At 31.1% G+C, this 20973-nt stretch overlaps 3 protein-coding genes across 3 annotated transcripts; all 3 read right to left on the reverse strand.

Annotated features, from left to right (window-relative positions):
• Positions 1 to 20: 20 nt before the first annotated feature.
• LOC145751580 (kelch-like protein 9) lies at positions 21 to 2597 on the reverse strand. The gene is made up of 2 exons (XM_082567758.1): positions 2578 to 2597; positions 21 to 2500 (listed from the first exon to the last, which is right to left on the reverse strand). The coding sequence occupies exon 2, from the start codon at positions 2416 to 2418 to the stop codon at positions 523 to 525; it is 1896 nt and encodes a 631-aa protein (XP_082423884.1). The 5' UTR covers positions 2419 to 2500; positions 2578 to 2597; the 3' UTR covers positions 21 to 522.
• An 8375-nt stretch (positions 2598 to 10972) lies between these two features.
• On the reverse strand, positions 10973 to 14072 carry LOC145750215 (ubiquitin-like protein 7). The gene is made up of 10 exons (XM_082566195.1): positions 13792 to 14072; positions 13517 to 13639; positions 13072 to 13166; positions 12825 to 12909; positions 12676 to 12733; positions 12420 to 12600; positions 11945 to 12082; positions 11586 to 11692; positions 11435 to 11498; positions 10973 to 11180 (listed from the first exon to the last, which is right to left on the reverse strand). Exons 1-10 carry the CDS (start codon positions 13934 to 13936, stop codon positions 11049 to 11051), a joined length of 1128 nt encoding a protein of 375 aa, XP_082422321.1. The 5' UTR covers positions 13937 to 14072; the 3' UTR covers positions 10973 to 11048.
• LOC145750216 (gem-associated protein 2-like) lies at positions 13992 to 15896 on the reverse strand. Its single transcript, XM_082566196.1, has 2 exons — positions 15779 to 15896; positions 13992 to 15101 (listed from the first exon to the last, which is right to left on the reverse strand). The coding sequence occupies exon 2, from the start codon at positions 15080 to 15082 to the stop codon at positions 14135 to 14137; it is 948 nt and encodes a 315-aa protein (XP_082422322.1). The 5' UTR covers positions 15083 to 15101; positions 15779 to 15896; the 3' UTR covers positions 13992 to 14134.
• Between the last annotated feature and the right edge of the window lie 5077 nt (positions 15897 to 20973).

The following is a 20973-nucleotide window of genomic DNA, read 5'->3' on the forward strand; positions in this document are numbered from 1 at the left end:
CAATTTTTTGAGCATTTTATATTTACAAATTTACAGTGTAAAAAATCCATATAAAATACTCCAGATACAGATTTTATAAAGAATTAATAACCAAGCTTTGAGATAAAAAAATTAATCTTTAATTTAGGAAAAAAAATTTAGATTCACAATTAAAAGATAAACAAAGGCTAAATAAAATTATAAAAAACTGATTTCTTGAATAACAGATATATAGTAACATAATGGAAAGAACAAAACTAGTAGATAACCAGCCTTACTCACTTTATAAAAAACACACTTGTTGCACCAACTGGTAAAGGAGTAAAAACATAATTTGATTTCAAAAATTTTTTTAAACTTTTAGTAGGTATTTAAGTTCAGTAGTTTAGGTTATATTTTTTTCTATCAAGGCAAATTTTACAATTTTGGTTAACCTAATTATCCATGAGTTGTAACGGTTGACCAAAAACATACTAGGCAATACAACGATTTCCAAAATACCTAGTTTCTTATTGTAGGTAAGTGATTCATCCTTTTTCCTTCTTAACCAATCTCCAAGTCTTCCTCCAGCTGCATGTTGTCATTGCTGTTGTTCAGTCTCCTTGGGAGTTGAGGTGGAAGTTCTGACAGCAAGGTTGCTGGGATGCGAAGAGCACAGCAGGACACGCTCGTCAGGGGCTCTGGAAAATCTGTTGCCTTTTCCCAGGTGTCCCTCTCAGGGTCGTAGCAGGCAACTGTGCGCACATCCTTGCGTTCCCGCCAAGTGTGCCCACCCACTACATAGATCTTGCCATCAACAACGGCAGCTCCCGCTTCGCTTTGTCCAGCAAATAGAGGAGCAACCTCGGTCCATTGATCAGTCTGGACATCGAACATTTCGGTGGTCAACACGTCTCTGCGGGCACCATTTGTTTTGTTGTTACCGCCGATGCAGTACAACCTCTCCTTGTAATCCACCATGCAGTGCAAACCCCTTTCTGTTTTAAGCTTTGGTTTTGCTTCCCATCGGTTTTCTTTAGGGTGATAACAATAAACTTCCCTTTGAAATCCATCTGATGCAAATCCACCAGCAATGTACATTTGTCCACTACAGGGAGAGCCAGAATGAGCACAAACAGCATGCGGCAAATCTGATATCGATTCCCACTTGTTTCGGTCAACACGAAATCTCTCGGCAGAGCTTAGTGGGCCAGTGTGGTTTCGCCCAGCAATAGCATACAGAAAACCATCTATGGCACTCACATGGAAATCTGTTCTAGTCACCAGCATACTTGCCATTTTAAGCCACTGATTAAACCTAGGATCGTAGCGATAAACATTTGACATTGCTGTGCTTCCATTGTTGTCAAACATCTCTTGCCCACCAACAACATAGAGAAAATCATTAAGGACAGCAACACAGTGGCAGTAGGCCGGCAAATCCATTTCACCAAGATGTAGCCAAACACTAGCTTCCTTGTTAAACAACTGAACTTCTCTAGAAACATGGTTAGTTGATTCTTTACCTCCGATTGCCACTAGACATGGCATAACTGATCGGACTTGCATCCTAGAGGATTGCAGAAGGGGTTGCTTATATGGAAGCATGTGATACTTAGAGGCCTCAAATAATAATTTCATGCAATCAGGATCTGTCTGCATGAAATGAACTGACTGAACTTTTTCATCAAGATCTTCAGGGGAGATAAGGGGAAATCGAATATGTTGCATTATCGAAAACACGCTAGATAACCTGTTTGAATCGTGAGCAATCCAACGGTTGGCAGCTTCAAACAACTCCAATTCAGAATGTCCTCTGATGTTATTGCTCTCCAGCAATGCACAAATATCACTTTCAGAAAGCCTTAGAAACTCATCGGTGTGTACAAACTGTGTGAAATGTTTTAAAATAAATGCTCGGACACACTCTTCCACATCTGTGAGATTAAAAAACTTTGCAATCTTGCTTATATCAACACAGTTTTGTGGGGAAATTTCCGATTGCAAAAACTTGCAGCAGAATTTAACGACTGATAAAATTTGTAAGTGATTGGCAGCTGATAGAATATCCTGCATGTTTTGGACAGTAAGATGTACTGATGATGTGTAAATAAAATCTAGGACAGCGCGTAAACCAGTGGCAGTAAACCCATGCAGCTCAATCACATCCTGTTGCTTTTCCTTCATTTCAGATGTGAACATTGACCTAAAATACGGACTACATGATGCCAAAACAGCTCGGTGTACACTAAATTTTTGTCCTTCAACCAACAAATGTACATCACAAAGAGAAGCATATTTTCGCAACTCATTCAACCCTGTTAGAACATCCGTGTCATGCTCATCTGATGTGTAAGCTTTTCCTTCCCCACTTTGCACAGGAGACGTTGTCTTGGCAACCATACTTTCCGGGACATGCTCCTCTGAGGAATGGGGATGCAGATTAGGAAATTTTTCCATCACTGATTGTCCCCAATTTAAATACTTCAAGTTATTTTACATACATTTCACAGATATGATTTTTAAGCAAACGTACAGTACACTGAAAAAGAACATACAATACATTAATTATTGAAACAAAAACGTATTTATATATTAACAAACAGAATTTGCATATACCTTCTCATGTAATGCGTAAGTGTATTTGGTGTCTAGTAATTTACCTAAAAGTAAACATTTGTATAACAACAGGCTGACAGAAATCTTTTAAAAATGTTAAATTGCCTAATTCTGTAATTCGCTATTTTAATTTCTTCAATTGACAATCTGACAATCGGTCAATTTTAAAAAAAATAATACAGCCAGACAGTAGCTTTATCAGTTTATTAACCCCTTGTTCCTAAATCTTTTCTTGAAAAACTTTCATAGCAAATATAGTACTATTTTGTTAAAATTAGAATAAACTACACTGAAAACATTTAACAAATTCGAACGACCAACAAAAAAACGAGAAGGCGATGTCAATCCTCTTGGTACGAAATCTTTTTGTGAGACTTGCAAAAAAAGGAAATCCCAGTGTTGCCAAAGATACTTACGCATTTACTTTCTGATTAAATGTAGTCTAGTGACAACGTTTTAAAATCGTAAAGTAAGTTTGCTTACCAATCAGTAGTATAAATATTGGAAATACATCACCCTTTTTAGCTGTGGTTAGTATATCTCTACTACATTTCTATACTTAAAGATCTTTAATATACTAGCCTACCTTAAGTTTAAGTACTCAATCTAAGTTCAAGTGCCTATCCTAAAAGTACAGGCCTACCCAACATAAAGTACCTACCCAAAGTTAAGTGCCTACCTAAGTTAAAGTGTCTACCCTTAGTGCCTACCATAAATTTATGTGCCTACCCTAAGGTTAAGTGTTTACACTTAGTTTAAGTGCCTATCCTAAGTTAAATTCCCGACCTAATCTAAAGTGCCTACACAATGTTAAGTGCCTACCCTAAAATTAAGTGCCCACCCTAAATTAAATTCCTTAATAATCTTGAGTGCCTTTTAGGTGCCTACCCAAAGTTAAGTGACTACCGAAGTTTAAGGGCCTACCCAATGTTAAGTATCTACCCTTAGGTTAAGTGCCTTCCCTAAGTTTAAGTGCCTGCCCTAAGGTTAAGTGACTATCCTAAATTTAAGTCCCTACCTAATTTTAAGCGCTACCCAAATTTAAGTGCCTACCCTAAGTTTAAGTGCCTACCCAAGATTAAATGCCTACCCTAAGTTTAGGTGCGAACCTAAGTTTTAGTGCTTACCTTAAAGTATAGTATGTACCTAATCTTAAGTGCCTACCCAGGGTTAAGTTTATGTCTGAAGTTTAAGTGCCTACACTAACTAAGTACCTAATCTTAAGTACTTAGCTAAATTTAACTGCTTAACCCTGATGTTAAGTGTCTACCCAAGGTTAGGTGCCTACTGTAAGGTTAGAAGCCTACTCTAAGGTTAAGTGCCTACTACAAGGTTAATTACCTATCTAAGTTTAAGTGCCTTCGCTAAGTTTAATTGCCTAATCCAGGGTTAAGTGCCTATCTAAGTTAAAGTGCCTACTCTTAGTTTAAATGCCTATTTTAAGGTTAGGTGCCTACCCAATGTCAAGTGCATAAACGAAAGTAAGTGCCTAACCTAAAGTTAAGTGGCTACCCATGGTAAAGTGCCGGTCCTAAGGTTAAGGTCTATCTAACTTTAAGTGCTACCCTATGATTAAGTTTCTACCCAAAGTTAAGTGCCTATTGTTTAGTTAATTGCCTACCCAAGGTTAAGTATCTACCCTGGTTCAAGTGCCTACACAACATCAAGTGTTTATTCTGAAGCCAAGTGCCACCCCATGGTTAAGTGCCTACTCTGAATTTAAGTGCTTATTTTAAGGTAAAATGTTAACCATAATTAAAAGTATCCTAAAGTTAAGTGCTTATAGATAAGGAGCCTATTCTAAGGTTACGTGCTTATATCTAAATTAAAGCGCCTATTCTAAGGTTAATTGCCTACCTTGGTTAAGTGTTTACTTAGGATTAAGAGCCCACCCCAATATCAAGTGGTTATCTAAGGTTAAATGCCTACCCAATGTTAACTACTTACATAAGATTAGGGCCCACCCTAAGGTTAAGTGCTTACCTACGGTAAAGTCCCTACCCTTTATAAAACCCCCTTCATTAAGTTACCCGCCTAACCAAGGTTAAGTTAAGGTACGATACACACAAGGCAAAAACTAACCAACAACAAAGCATACAGATACCAACGCAACAACAACATAAACGACAAAGCTGGGGCAGTTAATCAAAGCATACAGATATTAATGAGCAGTTAAAAAAACGTTAAAATACAAAACGTGATATAAAAATGCACTACACCTTGACACATACACCAACACTATACAAAAGTGTGTTACAGTTTTCGATACAGTACAAAGCATTACAAAAACATTAAATATAAACATGAACAATAGACATTACAATGATTTTGGAGGCTATAATATATTCTATAAGCAATTGAACAGTTCGACGATAAAGTTAATCAGCTTACAATAACTTGAGTAATTTTGGCTGATGTTTATTGACATCTCAAACCTTTTTTTCCTTTCTTTTATTTGCTGGAAAATAAACATATTATTTAATTAAACAAAGTTTAACAACTTAATAAATATTATTACAGAATAAGAAAAACAAATAATCAAATATACAGGACCTATCCTAGAGTAGTAGGTACAATTAACTACTAAAAAAAGAATTAGTTTAAAAAAGATATTTTTTAATATAAAGTGATCGACTAAAATTAATAATAAAAAAAAACAATAAAACAGCACTTACCCAGCATTTAAAGGTCAAAACATTGCTATGCAGCAGTATTTTTGCTGTTTACTTTAAAGTTGTTTGTACTTAGTCGGGCTTTGCATCTAGTGATAAAATTTTGAAGTTTTATCTTCAATGGAAAACAAAATTTATCAGAAATTGTTTCTTGATAAAAGTGCTTACCAAATGCTTCCGTCAAAAAATTGTTTCTCCCAAAATGATCTTCAAGACTGTGCACTTTCTAGAAAGAAGTAATAAAATTATTTTACCAATATTAAATTAAAACAATAAGTGTACCAACTAAAACATTAGTTCTGCTAAATGCTTATGCTAACCGAATTTTTTGTAAAATAAAACAAATTCAATGCTTGCCAAATTACCTAGATTGTAAAACAACATTAAAATGTTTTTTTTACAACAAATAACGGAAATCATGTTCTTACTACTTTTTAAATAAATATAGTTAAACTCACCTCTTACTTTATTTGAGAAAAAGTTTTGGAAGTTGCAGGTAACCGTTTTTGACTTTGTTTTTGAAAATTCTCAAACAAATATTTGATTGATTTAACCGAAATTGTACAGAAAATGTACAAAGGCCCACCAAAAAAAAAGTAATTGAATAAAAAAAAGTAAAGCTTAATAAAAAACAAAATTTAGTAGAAATTATTTCTGCATAAAAGTGCTTACCAAAAACTTTTATCGAAACATTATGTCCCTCAAAATGATATCCACGATTGCACAGCTTCTAAGAAATAAGTAACACCCTTTTTACAATTTTGTCAAAATTTGAAACAAATTTAAAACACTTTTACATTATTATAGACCTATGTATTATAATTTACATTTAAGCACTTGTGTTTATTTAAGTTAAATCGAAAAAAAACATTAGCATTGCTTGGTACTTACTGGACTTTTTGTATGAAAGAGTAAATTTACTGCTTGCTAAGTTACCTAGAATGTAAAACAACATTAAAATGTTTTGTTGGAAACAATAAAAAACATATCACATTTTTATTACTATTGAAATTAATTAATTTAATACGTACATCTTATTTTATTTGAGAAAAAGTTTACGAAAGTCGTAGAAAATTTTTTGACTTTTCTTTTTTGAAATTACTTTAGCAACTACTTAATTGATTCAACCGACATTGTACAGGAAATGTACAAAAGCATACTAAAAGAAGTATTTATTTATTAAAAAAAAGTTAAAGTTAATGAAAAACAAAATTTAGTAGAAATTATTTCTGCATAAAAGTGCTTACCAAAAACTTTTTTCGAAACATTATGTTCCTCAAAATAATTCCAACGACTGCACAGCTTCTAGAAATAAGTAACAAAAACTTTTTACACTTTTGTCAAAATTTAAAACAAATTTAAAACACTTTTAAATTATTATAGACCTATGTATTATAATTTACATTTAAGCACTTGTGTTTATTTAAGTTAAATTGAAAAGCTTAACAAATAAAATCTAGGCATTGCTTAGTACTTACAGGATTTTTTGAAATAAAAAATTAATTCAATGCTTGCTAATTTACCTAAAATGTAATACAGCATTAAATTTTTTTTTAAATTAGGCAAATTACATTCTTACTCATTTAAATAATTTTAGTTATACTCACCTCTTATTTTATTTAAGAAAAAGGTTTCGAAGGTTGTGGGTAATTTTTTGACTTTTCTTTTTTAAAATAACATGCTTGATTAATTTAACTGACATCGCAGTGGAAATGTAGAAAGGCCTACTAAAAGTTTTATTTAGTAAGTAGACCTAAAAGTGGCCCAATCTGTATCAACACATGGCCCAATCTGTATCAGTTCGTTAATCAGACCCCAGACCATCTGTAAAATACTTAAAAACAATATCAATCACTTTTACACGGAATATTACAAATATAAATAAAAATTTCAAAAAAGAGAACACTAGGTAAAAGTACTTTATATTATTTCTTTACATTTTTAAATACAATTTCTAAATTTTTGGCATTCTTTAAAAATATTTAAACTAGTTCAATGTGAAGTTAAAATGATTTAGAAAAATACTAATAAACAAAAAAAACCTAACCAGTGTTCTCATTTTTATAAATTTCAATAAGCATTATAAAACAATAATATTACCCAAAATAATTTAATAGAAATTTATATATAATTTTCAATTTGCTTGTTTAAGCTGGCTTAGCACTTTTTTAAGAATAGCAATACAAGTTTTTTGTTTGTATGTGTTATATATATGATAAACATATTTAAAATTATACACACTTTACACCTGATGACATACACATAAACGGACCCCTTCTTTAAATGTGCATCATAGTCATTATAGTATCATTTACAATCATTCATACCATACACACATGCCAGAATGTTACATTACGAAAACAAGTAAGCTATTTCGTGACACGCCTGTAGCACAATTCTGCATACGATTTCTAATAATAGACCCAATTAAACAGGTTCATTCGTTTAAAAACTTTTGACAAAGGTTTATTATATAACTAGCATGGAATATTTATTAAAAATTTATTAAAATTTTAAAGCTTACAGCTATGTAGAATTTTTTTTTATTTAAATTTGAATTTCTTTTTTTGCTTTCTTGAAATATTTTTCATTTCAATGTAGAACTTTAGACACAGAGTTTAAGGGTCACAAAAGTAAAAAAAACATATTTAACTTAACATGTTAATTATGCCATATGCAGTGTAGTTTTTAGTGTATGTTTTATTGGGTCAAAAAAGACCGCAACATAACTTTGTAGGAAGAAAATGTATTTGATTGTAATTGTAAGTCTTAGTTTGTGTATGCTTAGTTGGGTCGCCTCGAATGACCACAACATAAACATAAAATACATTCAAATATTTATTTGTAATATTACTTTTTGAACTTGATGCGAAGGTTCAGTTTTTAAGTCTTTGTTTATCTTTTAGAATTGTTAGTTTTTAATGTAGATTTTCTTAATTTCAATTTTTTCTTGCATGTTTCTCTTGTGATATTTGAAGATGTTTTCATTTAGCTTTAGCACAGAAGTAAAATAGACCTAACCACTTCTATTTTACATATATTAATGGCCTTTTAGTGCCTTCAAAAATATTTGTACCCCAGCTGTTCGGCATGGTAGAAATGAGCACCATTAACTTTACAGCATTGCAACAGGATGTCCAAGTTTTTTTAAAGAACCTCAAGTTTTGTTAACGCCCGATGTTCAATCTTTGGACCACTGCAGCAAGTCGGCAGTTCTATGTAGTTACTCATTCTTTCTGCATTGGTAAACTATATATTTCTTTGAAGCATGCATAGTTGAAATCCAGTTAATTTTTTAGTTGTTGCCTTTCTCGTGATAAAACAGCTTTTAATCCAATATTTTCAATTTTAAACTTTTAATGGTTCACCAGTTGGGGAATATTTCATAACATTTTTTTTGTAGTAGTATTTTTTCATTATAAAGTTTTTTTAGTTTCCATCAATATTTTGCTTGCGGATAATGGTTTGTCTGTATATCGATTCTTCAATATTTACATTTTTTTTTAATCATCACACCTTCGCTTACAGTTTTTATTAAAATAGTCTTTGTTGAAAGTTTTTAAATTAAATTTTTTGTTGTTGATGCTATGGCAAGATTACAACCACTTTTTTAGCTTCTTAATTGCTTCTCTTTTTTTTATTGGCCATATATCACTTAGATTTTATTGATGATATCCAAAATTAATATGCAAATAAAACTCATTGGAATTTACATGTGATATTGTCAAGATTTTGAAAAAAAGTGTGTGATATTATAGTGGATACTCCAGGAACGACCACACAATAATACTTGAAAGTATAAAAAAAAAATTTTAAATGTTTTGTAGGAAGGTGTTTAACATTTAGTGGGTACTCCAGGAACGACCACACTATTATATTAAAAAAATAGAAACAAAAATTGGAAAATAATTAACTGCAGTATTTCACAGTGTCAGTAATTTTTTTTTTATAATATGACCTTTTTTGGAGAAAATGGTTTGTAAACAAAAAAAAATTTAAATTGGGTAACATAGCTATAAGCTGAATATTATTGATTCTATAAAAATGTTAAATTCAATAATAATTTTTTTTAGTTTGTTGGTTGTTTTAATTTTATTTAAGTTACAAATTTATTATTTAATTAATTCCATGCTAGTTCATTAATGAAAAATATTTTTAGTTATTTTCTTTAAAAACCTTTGTCAAAAGCGTTTAAACGATTGGTTTCCTGTTTTTATCATAGGTCTATTATTAGAAAGCGCAGCAGCATGTGTGCTACCTGCGAACCAGCAAAATAACTTACTTGCTTTAGTAAATAAACATTCTTAGAATGTGTACACAGTACAAATGATTATAAAGATACTTTATGACTATTTTACACAATTAAAAAAGAGACCAGTAGAGTGAATAACATAAAGCATAAAACATATATTATTTTTAAACATCGTTATATATATACAATGCAAATAAAAACATGAAAACAAATTTTGATATCCATGGTAACTAATTTAGATAACCTAATTTATTAGATGTTATGTTGGGTAATAAAATTAGTCTGAAAAGTAGGGCATTTTTCAGTGAAATTTTGTGCAAGCGTAAAATTTTTTCCGAACATACAAACATATGCAAGCATATTTACCTTAATTTTATAAAAAAATTTTAAATTATTATGTAGAAATCTAACAAAAAAACTGCAAAACATCAAAAAATTAGAAAAATGCTACCACTAAAATCTTTAAATTTTGTGTTCATTTTTTCCCAAAACAAAAATTTTACGCATGCACACTGCCCTACTTTTTGGACTGGTGTTAAATAAATTCAAAAACATTATTCTTACCTTGATTAAGATGACAGAATATACTACTCACTTAATAACATCAAAAGACTATCAGAGTTCTGTAATGTTTTCACAAACATTAAGTAAACCAATATTGAAAAATTCAGATCTGAAAAAAAAATAAAGTAAATGCCTAAAAGTTGAAATTAAAACATATATATATTGATAAAAATTGAAAGATTTTTAGACATTAAAGACTATTAAAAACTAACTGTTTAAAATTTCAATACTTAAATTTATTACTGAAGTACAAAATTTATCTGTTTTCAACAATTTTTATTGAAGTTAATTAAAATTTAAGTTAAAATAACTGTAATATATTATACTTAACTTGTTTTTTTTACAATTCATTTTTCTAACAAAAGCTGTGTTTTATAATATTAATTATTCAAAATTCCAACAAAACATCTTTTCCATAGATAATGTCAAACTTTGCTTCTGTTATCAGCAAAACATGAGAAAACTTACACCTTCTACTGATAAGAAATCACGTGTTTAAAGAAAAAAATTCTTTAAATTATTGCGGTGTTGTCAAAAATATTTTAATTAATTAAAATTTTTAACATTGTTAAAAAATTATTTTTTGTTTGAGTACTGAATTTAAAAATTAACAAAATTTCAAGTCGTATTATAAACACAAACAATAAATAACACTACTAAGACAAACTTTAACCTTTAAATTATTAGACTTTTTCGTAAAAAACAAGCATTTAATTAAAATAAACAAACAAAAACTATTTTAAACACTTTTTTGGAAATTTTGATAAAATGTTTTAGCTGTGGTGCAATTTTAAACCACAATAAACTTAGCAAAAAAGTTTGTAAAAAATCTAAAATGTATAAAAATATCTTATCACATCTTCCTTATTTTTCTATCTAAATAAACACCTTTTTTTCAAATTTTTAAGCAATTTAGGTATTTATTCTAAATAACATGTTTAAATAGCAGCTAAACAAACAAACAAAAATTGATTGCAAAAAATTTATAAATCTTCCATCCCAGCAGCGAACAGAATATTAACCGCAGCTTCAACATTACCCCGAGCAACTATCAGTGCGTCTCTGCTTGCTCTTTCATCATGTATACCCATTGCACGAAGCTGTTCTAAACCTTGCTGCAATATACAAGACACAAAATACAACATTACATGTAACTTAATTAGGAAGAGTACATGCTGAAAAGTTTTGTAGAAATATTGAATTATGTAATTCTTTTTATTGTACATTTTTAAAATAACAAACCGAAATTGCATAGTTATAAGATATATTTTTAAGAGGACCATAAATTGGCTTGTTTACTCATAAAAACAAAACGGAAATAGCATTGTGGGTTAAAAAAGATGAAACCACTATTCTTGTTACTCTATACCTCCATTGCTTCTTGAGTTATTCCACCAGGTTGGTTGGTAGAAGCTTCTCCTTGTGGTGAAACTCTGCAATGACAAACAATTTTAGTTTAATTTAAAAACATACAATTTTCTTATGTTTAACTCTCTTTAAAAAATAACTTATAAACTTACTGGGAAAGGGCTTGCTGCATAGCCATGCTGAACACATCTGGAGTTATAATGTTCTGGGATGTGGATGCAGGCACTCCGCTAGACCCTGAAGACTGTGTTTGAGGGCTCTATAAAAAATAAATTTTCATAACAGATATCAACACACCAAATTTTTTAACAATAAAAAAGGCTATTGAACAAATTGTTTAGTTTGTCCAAAAAATGCTTTGCCAAATCATGTTATATTATGAATCACAATAAAGAATATACATACATTTCACCATATCGTATTCTACATAAGATTTTAGTGGGCACAATCAAAAAAAATGCAGTTTTACTAAATTTAATCCATTCATATTATCATGGTTAACTTTACTTACTTGTAATGAGCTAGAAGGAGAACTAATGTTGGGTGATGGAAATAACATTCCACCTGGTGATTGTGCCGAAGCAAGTGCTCGTGCAAGTTGATTTGAGGTAATAAACCCACCGGAGGGCGGTGTGCGCTGGGAGGTACTCTAAATAGAAAATAAGTATTATTGTCCGGTAGTGTGGTAAACCGGTCATGGCTTCTGACTACAAGCCGAAAGGTTTTGAGTTCGAGTCACACCAACGCCACACTATTCGCCTTTAAGCCCTGTGTTTAAACCTTTTCCCTTAATGGGATATGAAAAAAGGGCATTATTAAAAAACTCCTTTTACACATTTCCAAAGAGGTTTAGCTCTATAAGGTTGTCATAACCTTTTTTTGATTTTGAAAATTTTTATTATTAGTTTATTTTTAAAATACTGTTATTTACACAGGTTATAACTAAACATTAAATTTATTTGTGAAATGCAAAATAAGTTTCGTACCGCTGATCCATTATTTTCTCCTGTGTCCATTTCTTCTGGCTCAAGTCCACCCATTAACCAATCAGGTTGCACAAAATTTTCCTGGTTTAAGCGAACTTTAAGAGAGTCACGAATTTCCACTGACAAGGTTTGGCTAATAACTATTACAGCGGCTGCTAGTGCCTTATTCTTTGCCAGCAATCTAAGAAAAAAATTTTTTTTAATTATTTTTTTAGATTGGTTTTTGTTTTGAACTAGTCTTAAAAACCTAACTTACTTTTCAGCATTCTTTGGATTAACCACATGAGTAAATAAGTCAACATTGCTTAAAATATCTAAAAAAATTTCACATAAGTTTTAGTTGGTAAAATAAAATAATAGTTTTGCAATATTGTTATTATGTTTTAATTTAAGTTATCTCCTTACCCAGTGCGACATGGTTGTTCTTTAAACCTGGCACAGCAATAAGAATAGGCTCCAAGTTTTCATTATTCTCCAAAATGTTCACAATCTAATAGAATTTAATTTAAATGAAAATTAGGATCTTTTACCAAGAGAGTATGCTACAAGAAAATTTATTTAAATTTTTTTTCTTGAATATTGGTGTACTATTTTATATATTATTATAATTTGTTGCCAATTATTTAAATATTTTTTAAATGTATTCACTGACTGCTTTTCTATTAGCGTGTTCCCTCTGTCTGTGATTTAATAAAATAAACAAATTTCCCATGCTGGTCTTTAGTTCTTGTAGGTCTACATCAGAACCTAAACCAATTTTTTTATAAATATATTTATTATTGATGTGGGAAGGACGAGTGTGCGTCCTAAACATAGAGTAACATTTGCTACCATGACCCAATGTTGAGTTGGCTTTGGCAGTTTGGGATATAATGGATTGAAAAATTGCCTGCTAATTAAGTATTGTCTTAGCAGAAGTTCATACCATTTATAGCACCTTACTCAAGGGCGTTACAGCATAAGAACAGTGGGGATTGAAAACAGGACATCATGTAGCGTAGAAAGTGTTCTGACCATTACACCATACTGACGGTTACACAATACCAACAAAATTTAGTTAAAAAATATTGTTTTGTTTACTTTGCCTATTTACTTACAAGGTAATTTTTCTTCTGGTTCTTTTTTCTGTAGAACCTGTAATGTACAACCACTTTTAAATCCAGTTGTCGACAATTTAAAATCTGTTGTGGTCTTTACTCTTTGTCCTCGAAAATATAAATCTACAAAATTATAAAAGGTGAATTTTAATTATATACATAAGTTTTGTTGCAAAAAATTATGTTTTTGTCAACTCATGAAATATTTTATGTTTTTTTTTATGTTTTCCATTTTATTAAAAAAAATCACCCAAATTTTAGGATATGGTGCATACCAAGATTAGATTTATTTTTCTTTAAAACGTTTGATACTTTTTCGAGTAAATTTTCTCCGTTGACATCATCTTTTCCAAGTGTTATAGTTTCAGGAACAGCAGGTTTAGGTAATGCAAAATCATAAAATCTTACTTTAACTTCCATTTTAAATTCCTAAAATAACTTTAAATATACTTTTTTACCTTAATATGTTTTCCTTACAAATAGGTATAATATGATTTAATGAAAATATTTTTTTACACAAAATTGGAGGATATTTTAACACTCTTTAAAATATTAATATCAGTATGTTAGCAATGGAATTTATTAAACAGCAATATATCTATTCTTGGTTAATATTTTTCAGCCCAGTAGATCAAATTGATCAAAATATTTTCCGATGATACAAATAATCAAATTCAAGCCATTTATTTTGTCCATATCTGTTGTATTCATATTTGATCTTAGCAGTACACATTGTCTGACAAGATCTCTAAGACTTGAGGTTACGGATGGAAATAAAGGTTTTTCTAAACAGGTCAAAAGACTGTATATCCATTTGCCCTGGTGATGTGTAAATCCTGTTTCTTTTAGCCACTGAGAATGGTATTCCAAATTCGCACTGATATGTTTCGGTTCCATTCTGAGCAAAATACGCAGCACGGGTAAATAACCCACTTTCAATGTGGAGAGATCAATAACTTGGCCTTCCACATTATCTGTGCTCACATTTTCCATAACTATATCTTCTGAATTAAGGCAGATTTCCTTTTCTAAGCAGTTGGTAAGTTTGTTGTTACCTAAACACAAATATCTCCAATTTTTTTCATCGTCCCAAGATGGCAGCGGGTAAACAGGAAGTTTGGGGCGTTTTTTTGTTTGCCGTTTAACAGATTTTAAAAATGCCAAGTGTCGTTGGTACTCTTCCCTTGCCAAGCAAAATTGCTTTACTCTTGAGTTTACCCAGTTTTCATCAGGTGAAAACTCACAAAACATAATTGGTTTTTCCATAAATGTGTTTGTTATCGACAATGACGACTTGGTTTGTTTAATTTTTTTGGGGTCAATTTTTGCAACAACAACATCTGGACAATTTTTAGCCTCCATCATGACATTTTTAAGGTAATCTATTGGGTTGCTTGGTAACTCTTGACAAGGTACATACTCTTCATCCTGTGATGCTGCTTCAAGTTGAAAAAAGCGCATTGAGCCAGGTAAGTAGTTATCACTTATCCTTGATTCATATGCAAGATTCTCTCCAGTTGGTTTGACATTATTTTGATTTTTTTCATGGCTATTTGTGGGTAACATGTTCAGATTTTTGTATTGTCTGTGAGTAAAAATTTATAAAGTTTTTTCACGATTTGCTATCAATAAAAAAAATAAAAAACTATCCAAACCCTCTAGGCTCTAGGCATCAAAAGTATACAAATTTTACTGAAATAAATTTGACTTAGCTCTATATTATCCCTTATTTTTATTAGCAGGTTTTGGTAAAAAATGCGGAAAGGGTGGAATTTTCATAAGCTTCTCCTAATCTTCCCTTGTACATTCCACCCTTTCTGCATTCATTTTAGTATTACTGGTCTAAACCGGCTAATAAAGCTGCTAAAAATATACATTTTGTTTTTATTGCGTATATCATGCCATATGCTTGCTTTTAGACAGTTGGATATAACCCGGGTTATATTTTTTACCGGCAGCGTGGTGTAGTGGTAAGCACACTTGCTACACCACACATGAAGTCGTGGGTTCAATCCCCACTGATCTCATGCTGTAGCACCCTTGAGTAAAGCGCTATAAACGGTATGAGCTCCTGCTGAGCCAGCACTTAGTTAGCAGCATAATTATCTAGCAATTATAATCTATAATATCCCAAACTGCCACAGGCAACTCGAGACTGGGTCGGAATAACTGATGTTACTCTATGTTTAAGTCGCGCATTCGACTTTCCCACATCGAGGATAAAGATATAAAAAAAAAAAAAATTTTAAAACCACTACCCACTTTACTCTCTAAATAACATCTTTGTTTTTACTGCCAAGTGTTTTTACTGTTAGAGAACTGAGATTAGTTAATTTCATTTCTTTACAGAAACAAGTTATTATTTTTAGCTTAGATTGACGGACTAAAACAAACGATAAGCTTGCAACATGCTAGCTCATGTTCCGATTTGTTATGATTCGAAATCAGAGTTGCCAAATATTTCACCAAATGACGGTATTACATGCCATAGAAGGCCTGTTTACACGACCGGTTTACGTAGCGTTACGTACATGTAAACGGGCCTTAAAGTGTATCCTTTGCTCTGTGTTCATCAACAAACTTTTAAATATTTTAAACAGAAGCGAAAAAAAAATATTTCCTTTTGTTTTGCACATTTTATACATTTGTAGGCCTACATAAAAACAACATAAATGGAGGTAAGATGTTAGTATGCGTTAATTGTGTTTTTAGAACATGTTAGACCAAAAAAACTGTTTAAAATTTTGTGAATTTTTTTAAAAACTTATTTAAACATTTGACCTGAGTATTAGTAATGATAATTCACCTTTTTATCCTCTTTTTAACTTTGTTGTTTACATATAAACATGGTTGTTCTTGGCAATACTAGGTAAAACTACCTTATTTTTGTATTTAAAACAGTTTATCTCAATTCTACAACCGTAAAGTTACAAATTACAATGTTTACTCAGCAACTTACTCATATTACATAGCAACCTGGATTATTTTACAAACAATGTAATGGCGTTATTTATATCTTGTGTCAAAAAACTTTTTCTTTTTTAAATAATATGCTAGTACACTTGTATATATATATGGCGCTAGTATAGCAGAACTTGCGCTTCAAATAAAAAAAATTGGGATATAATTGTTACCTAAAATATGTCGATTAAAGACGGCGAAACTTCAAATTATTGGTGGCCAAAAGATGGTATAATTGCAGAAAATAGATCAATATTTCTTACAACAACCAAGAAGGAATGGACGGAAGAGGTAACTAATGCATCCAACAACACATTTCGCTTTAAAGTCACTGACTCCAGCACTCCACCAAAATGCTTTTTTCTTGGCGTAAACAACAATGAGAAGGTTAAATTACTTGAAGATTCCACTTCAAATAATCTAGTATTCGAATTACAACAAAGTTCTTCAGCAGTTCAAGTTCCCCAAGGCACTCGGCCAATGGTAATGATGTTGGCAGTTACGACCCAAAACTCTGGTCTATTCAAAATTCGTAATGTTGGTGCTAATAAGTACCTCGGGGTACTAAAAACCAAAACAGGATCAAAATTAGTTTTAACAACTGCTGCCAATGCTGCCGAGTGTCGTGTCAAAAAGCCCCCACCAGCGAAAAGCACGCCCAGAAACAGGTCCAAAAAGAGCAAGACGTGTGTTATACTATAAAGAAAACCGACGTTTAAATTTAACATATTTGTTTTAAAGATTTGTGATTTGAATCTATTTTTAATTGAATAAATATTCTATTAACAATGATTTATTTTTCGAACTACCCCATGACATACATATTATCCCGGTTAGACTTTTTAATTAAAGTAGAAGTCCTATCTATCATATATATATAGACAACTGCAAATGGTTATAAACTTAAATTTAAAGTTTTTCTTACGAGTTTTGTAAAACAACACACATATGTTAACATTTAAGGTTGGTGTTACAACGATCAAGCTTAGTTTTACCTATTTTTGAGGTACTTGATTTGATCAAATATAAGTGTTTGGTTGCAAAGCACCTGACACCACGTAAGATTTAGGATTAGGATTACTAAATATAATTGTCCTTTAATTTGTCAATAGGCTATTGAGGAAATGTCTTTTTGCCATTACCGTAATATATATACGCAAAGAGTTTACAGACATTTTACTGAAAACAATTAACGGAATAAACGTTATGTTTTTGACAATAGTGATTAAAAAATTACCTTATTTTAGTATGTAAAACGGAATACAAACAACAGTATATAGTTACACACTTTGCTTCAGTAGCTATAGGCAATCGGTGTTATTTTACAAAGCTCACAACAATGTTGTGACGTTGATAGTTTCTTTACCTTTTTCTTAATTGTTTCGGTAAATGTATTTTGTTTTGAGTATGCTATAGTTTAAAAGAAATTCAACAAAGTGTTTTAATGTTTTGACAACATTACTAGCGAAACATGTTTACCTCGATTCAACACTCTGCCAGTTCGAGTTATTGGTGGCCTAATAATAATGAAATTGAATGTAACAGTCCAATATATCTCACTACAGAGAAACATGAATGGGAAGAGCAGATTTTCAGTTCAGAAGACAACGAGTTTCGTTATTTTGTTACTGACCAAACCAAGAAAAATACCTATTTCCTAGGGGTAGACAATAACGAGGTAAAATTGGTAGAAAGTTCCACTTCGAAAAACCTGCTGTTTAAACTTGAAGAAAGTTCAAATAGTTTTCCCAAAACAAGTTCAGATACTACCCAGAATTCTGGTCTCTACAAAATTCTTAATGTTGGATCTTCAAAGTACTTGGGAGTAGAAAAAACCAACAAAGGCACAAAATTAATTTTAACAACTCCTGAAAATGCCGTCGAGTGTCGTGCTCGAACCCCCCCAAAAAAGAAGAAAAGCGCCAACGAACACAAGCCAAAATCGAAGATCTGTGTTATCCTTTAAACCATAAATCAACTTTAACTACAGATATTATTCATGTGTAAATTTAAAGTGTGTGTTACAACAAATTTAGCTTGTTTTACTTATTTTTGCGGTACTTGTTGTATCAATTTTATAATAAAAAGAATTTGACAGTGGTTTATTGAGTATTGAATCTTTTGCTATAATCTTGTAGGAAAGCATTTTCGCTTATTATTGCTGGCCATGGGTAATATAATTGCACTTGCGTGGCACTGACAAAGATGTTTGGCGTTGGTATATTGGAATTACCCTTAAAGTTATAACATTTTAAGAAAATATATATATGGAAAAATACACGGTATAGTGTGGCGAACCGGTCAAGGCGTCGGATAACGAGCCGAAAGGTTTCAGGTTTGAGCCGCACCAACGTCACACTATTCGCCCTTGGGCCTGGCGTTTACGGATAGCTCAAAACACGTCATAACAGCCATTCCCCAATAAAAAATATAAAACTTAAAAAAAAAGAAAATATATATATATGGAACAATACAGAGTCAATTGATGGATAAGTAATGTTAATCAATGTTTTTTGTTTAACAAAAACCTTTAGACTTTAGTGCTGAAAAGTTTTGTCTTTTTCTTGTTTACGGAATAAGCGATTCGTGGTCCTTGTGGTTACTAGTAAAAAAATTATGTATAATAAAAAAACAACTTTGTAATACTTATATGGATGAACAAAATTTCACATAATTAAAAAAGGTTAAGTTTGACAAAAAAACGTGCCTATTCTTTTTGCAGTATTTAAAAATTTAAAGACGCACTTATATAGGGTTAGTGTTACCCTTTTTTAAGTATTTAAATCAAAATTACGTAAAGTTCAAAACCCTTTTTTTAACGAACGGGATGTTTGTACAACAATACATTGCGTTAGGATAAACCTCGATACACAGCAAAACTTTAAATATCAATTTAAATTGCCAATCAATGACGTTATGATTAACATGATCTCCAAACGCCTTCAAAAATTTCAAGTCTAAACTGCTCATTGTTCGACTTGAAGTAGCGCACAAAATGTGACTATTCAAGTAGTAAGAGCATAATGATAACAGTGATTTGTTATTATATCACGTGTCAAGTTTTACAACAAACTACGTCAACTCTAAAAGGGGATGGTAATACGGAAGTAGTTTCTGTTACAATGCAAATAATATAAATTTTTACATTGAATTTCAATGAATATTTTTTATTTATATAAAAAAACTTCTGTTCTAGAAATACACGAAGCTTTTAGCTTAAGAAATATCATTAGTTAAGGAAACATGTCGATTGCAATTCAATACAATACGAATTCAAGTTATTGCTGGCCAAATGGAGGTGTAATTGCACTTAACAAGTCAATATATCTTACTACAACGGAGCAGAAATGGACAAAGGACGTGACCAATGCAACCGACGAGTTTCGTTACAGCGTGACTTCTACTCCAATTGATGGAACTCCTGCAAAGACTTTTTATCTCGGCGTAAAAAAACAAACAATACTATGTGTGGACAACTACAAGGTCAAACTACTGGAAGATTCAACTTCAGAAAATTTAATTTTCAAATTAGAACAAGTTGCAACCGAAACTCTAATAGTGGATGAAGGGCAAAAGGGTGTACAATCGAGTACCGGTGCCACAGGTTCCGTATTATATAAAATTCTTAATGTTGGTTCAAATAAGTACCTAGGAATAACTGGAACAAAATTAGTTCCAACAACATGCAGCAACGCTGCTGAGTGGCGACTTTAGATTAACGCCTTTAAAGCTGAAATAAAACTTTTTTAAAACAAGGAAAAAAACAAAGTGTATTATACAGTAAGAAATAAACTTGAAAATCCGATTTTAAAAAATGTTTCTCAATTTATTGGGCAATTTTTTAACATGTGTAAATAAAAATAGTGTTTGTTAAATTAACATTAAAAGTAAAGTGTTAAAGACCATTTGCTTGTGTGTTTTTTTACATACACGGTGTTTTTTAAAATATTTTTTAAAAATTTGTATTTTTGTATGTTTATTAATGAGCTTTTTCTAATAACATAAGTAGTAAGAGAAGTTAACTTTTGACAATTTAATAATCATATAAATTTAAACTAAATTATTGCGCCATATTTATATAGCAACAACATAAAGTAGTACTTATAGTTGTCTATAGTCATTTGTTATTATACCATTATACCATGTGTCAAGTTTCAAAACAAATTACATCATTTCGGATTCTTGTAGTTATAAGCTAGTTGTTTAATTTACATAAATACAAGAGGTTTTTTCCTACTTATTACCTTAGATTACAATGTGAAAAACAATACCTTAATATTATAATGTTTTTCTATCTATGAACTTATACCTCTATCAGTTTGAGATTAAAATTAATTTTTGGTTTGGGCACAGGGCTCTAGTAGCTATAGAAGAAAAACTAAAAAAAGTTTATCAATATTTTATTATCTAAAAAAACATGTCAATTTTAATTCAATACGCTGTAAATTCAAATTATTGCTGGCCAAAAGGAGATGTGATTGCACTTAACAGTTCTA

Source organism: Corella eumyota, chromosome 4 (genome assembly GCF_963082875.1).
Source record: "Corella eumyota chromosome 4, kaCorEumy4.1, whole genome shotgun sequence".
Taxonomy (NCBI): Eukaryota; Metazoa; Chordata; class Ascidiacea; order Phlebobranchia; family Corellidae; genus Corella; species Corella eumyota.

What these genes read in the sequence shown, in the direction of transcription:
- LOC145751580 (XM_082567758.1), bottom strand. Translation starts at nt 2,418, where the DNA reads ATGGAAAAATTTCCTAATCTGCATCCCCATTCCTCAGAGGAGCATGTC.
- LOC145750215 (XM_082566195.1), bottom strand. Translation starts at nt 13,936, where the DNA reads ATGGAAGTTAAAGTAAGATTTTATGATTTTGCATTACCTAAACCTGCT. An exon ending in ACCAGAAGAAAAATTACCTT is followed by an intron (nt 13,167 to 13,516) that starts GTAAGTAAATAG and finishes AAATTGGTTTAG; the next exon opens with GTTCTGATGTAGACCTACAA. An exon ending in GAACAACCATGTCGCACTGG is followed by an intron (nt 12,734 to 12,824) that starts GTAAGGAGATAA and finishes AAATTTTTTTAG; the next exon opens with ATATTTTAAGCAATGTTGAC.
- LOC145750216 (XM_082566196.1), bottom strand. Translation starts at nt 15,082, where the DNA reads ATGTTACCCACAAATAGCCATGAAAAAAATCAAAATAATGTCAAACCA.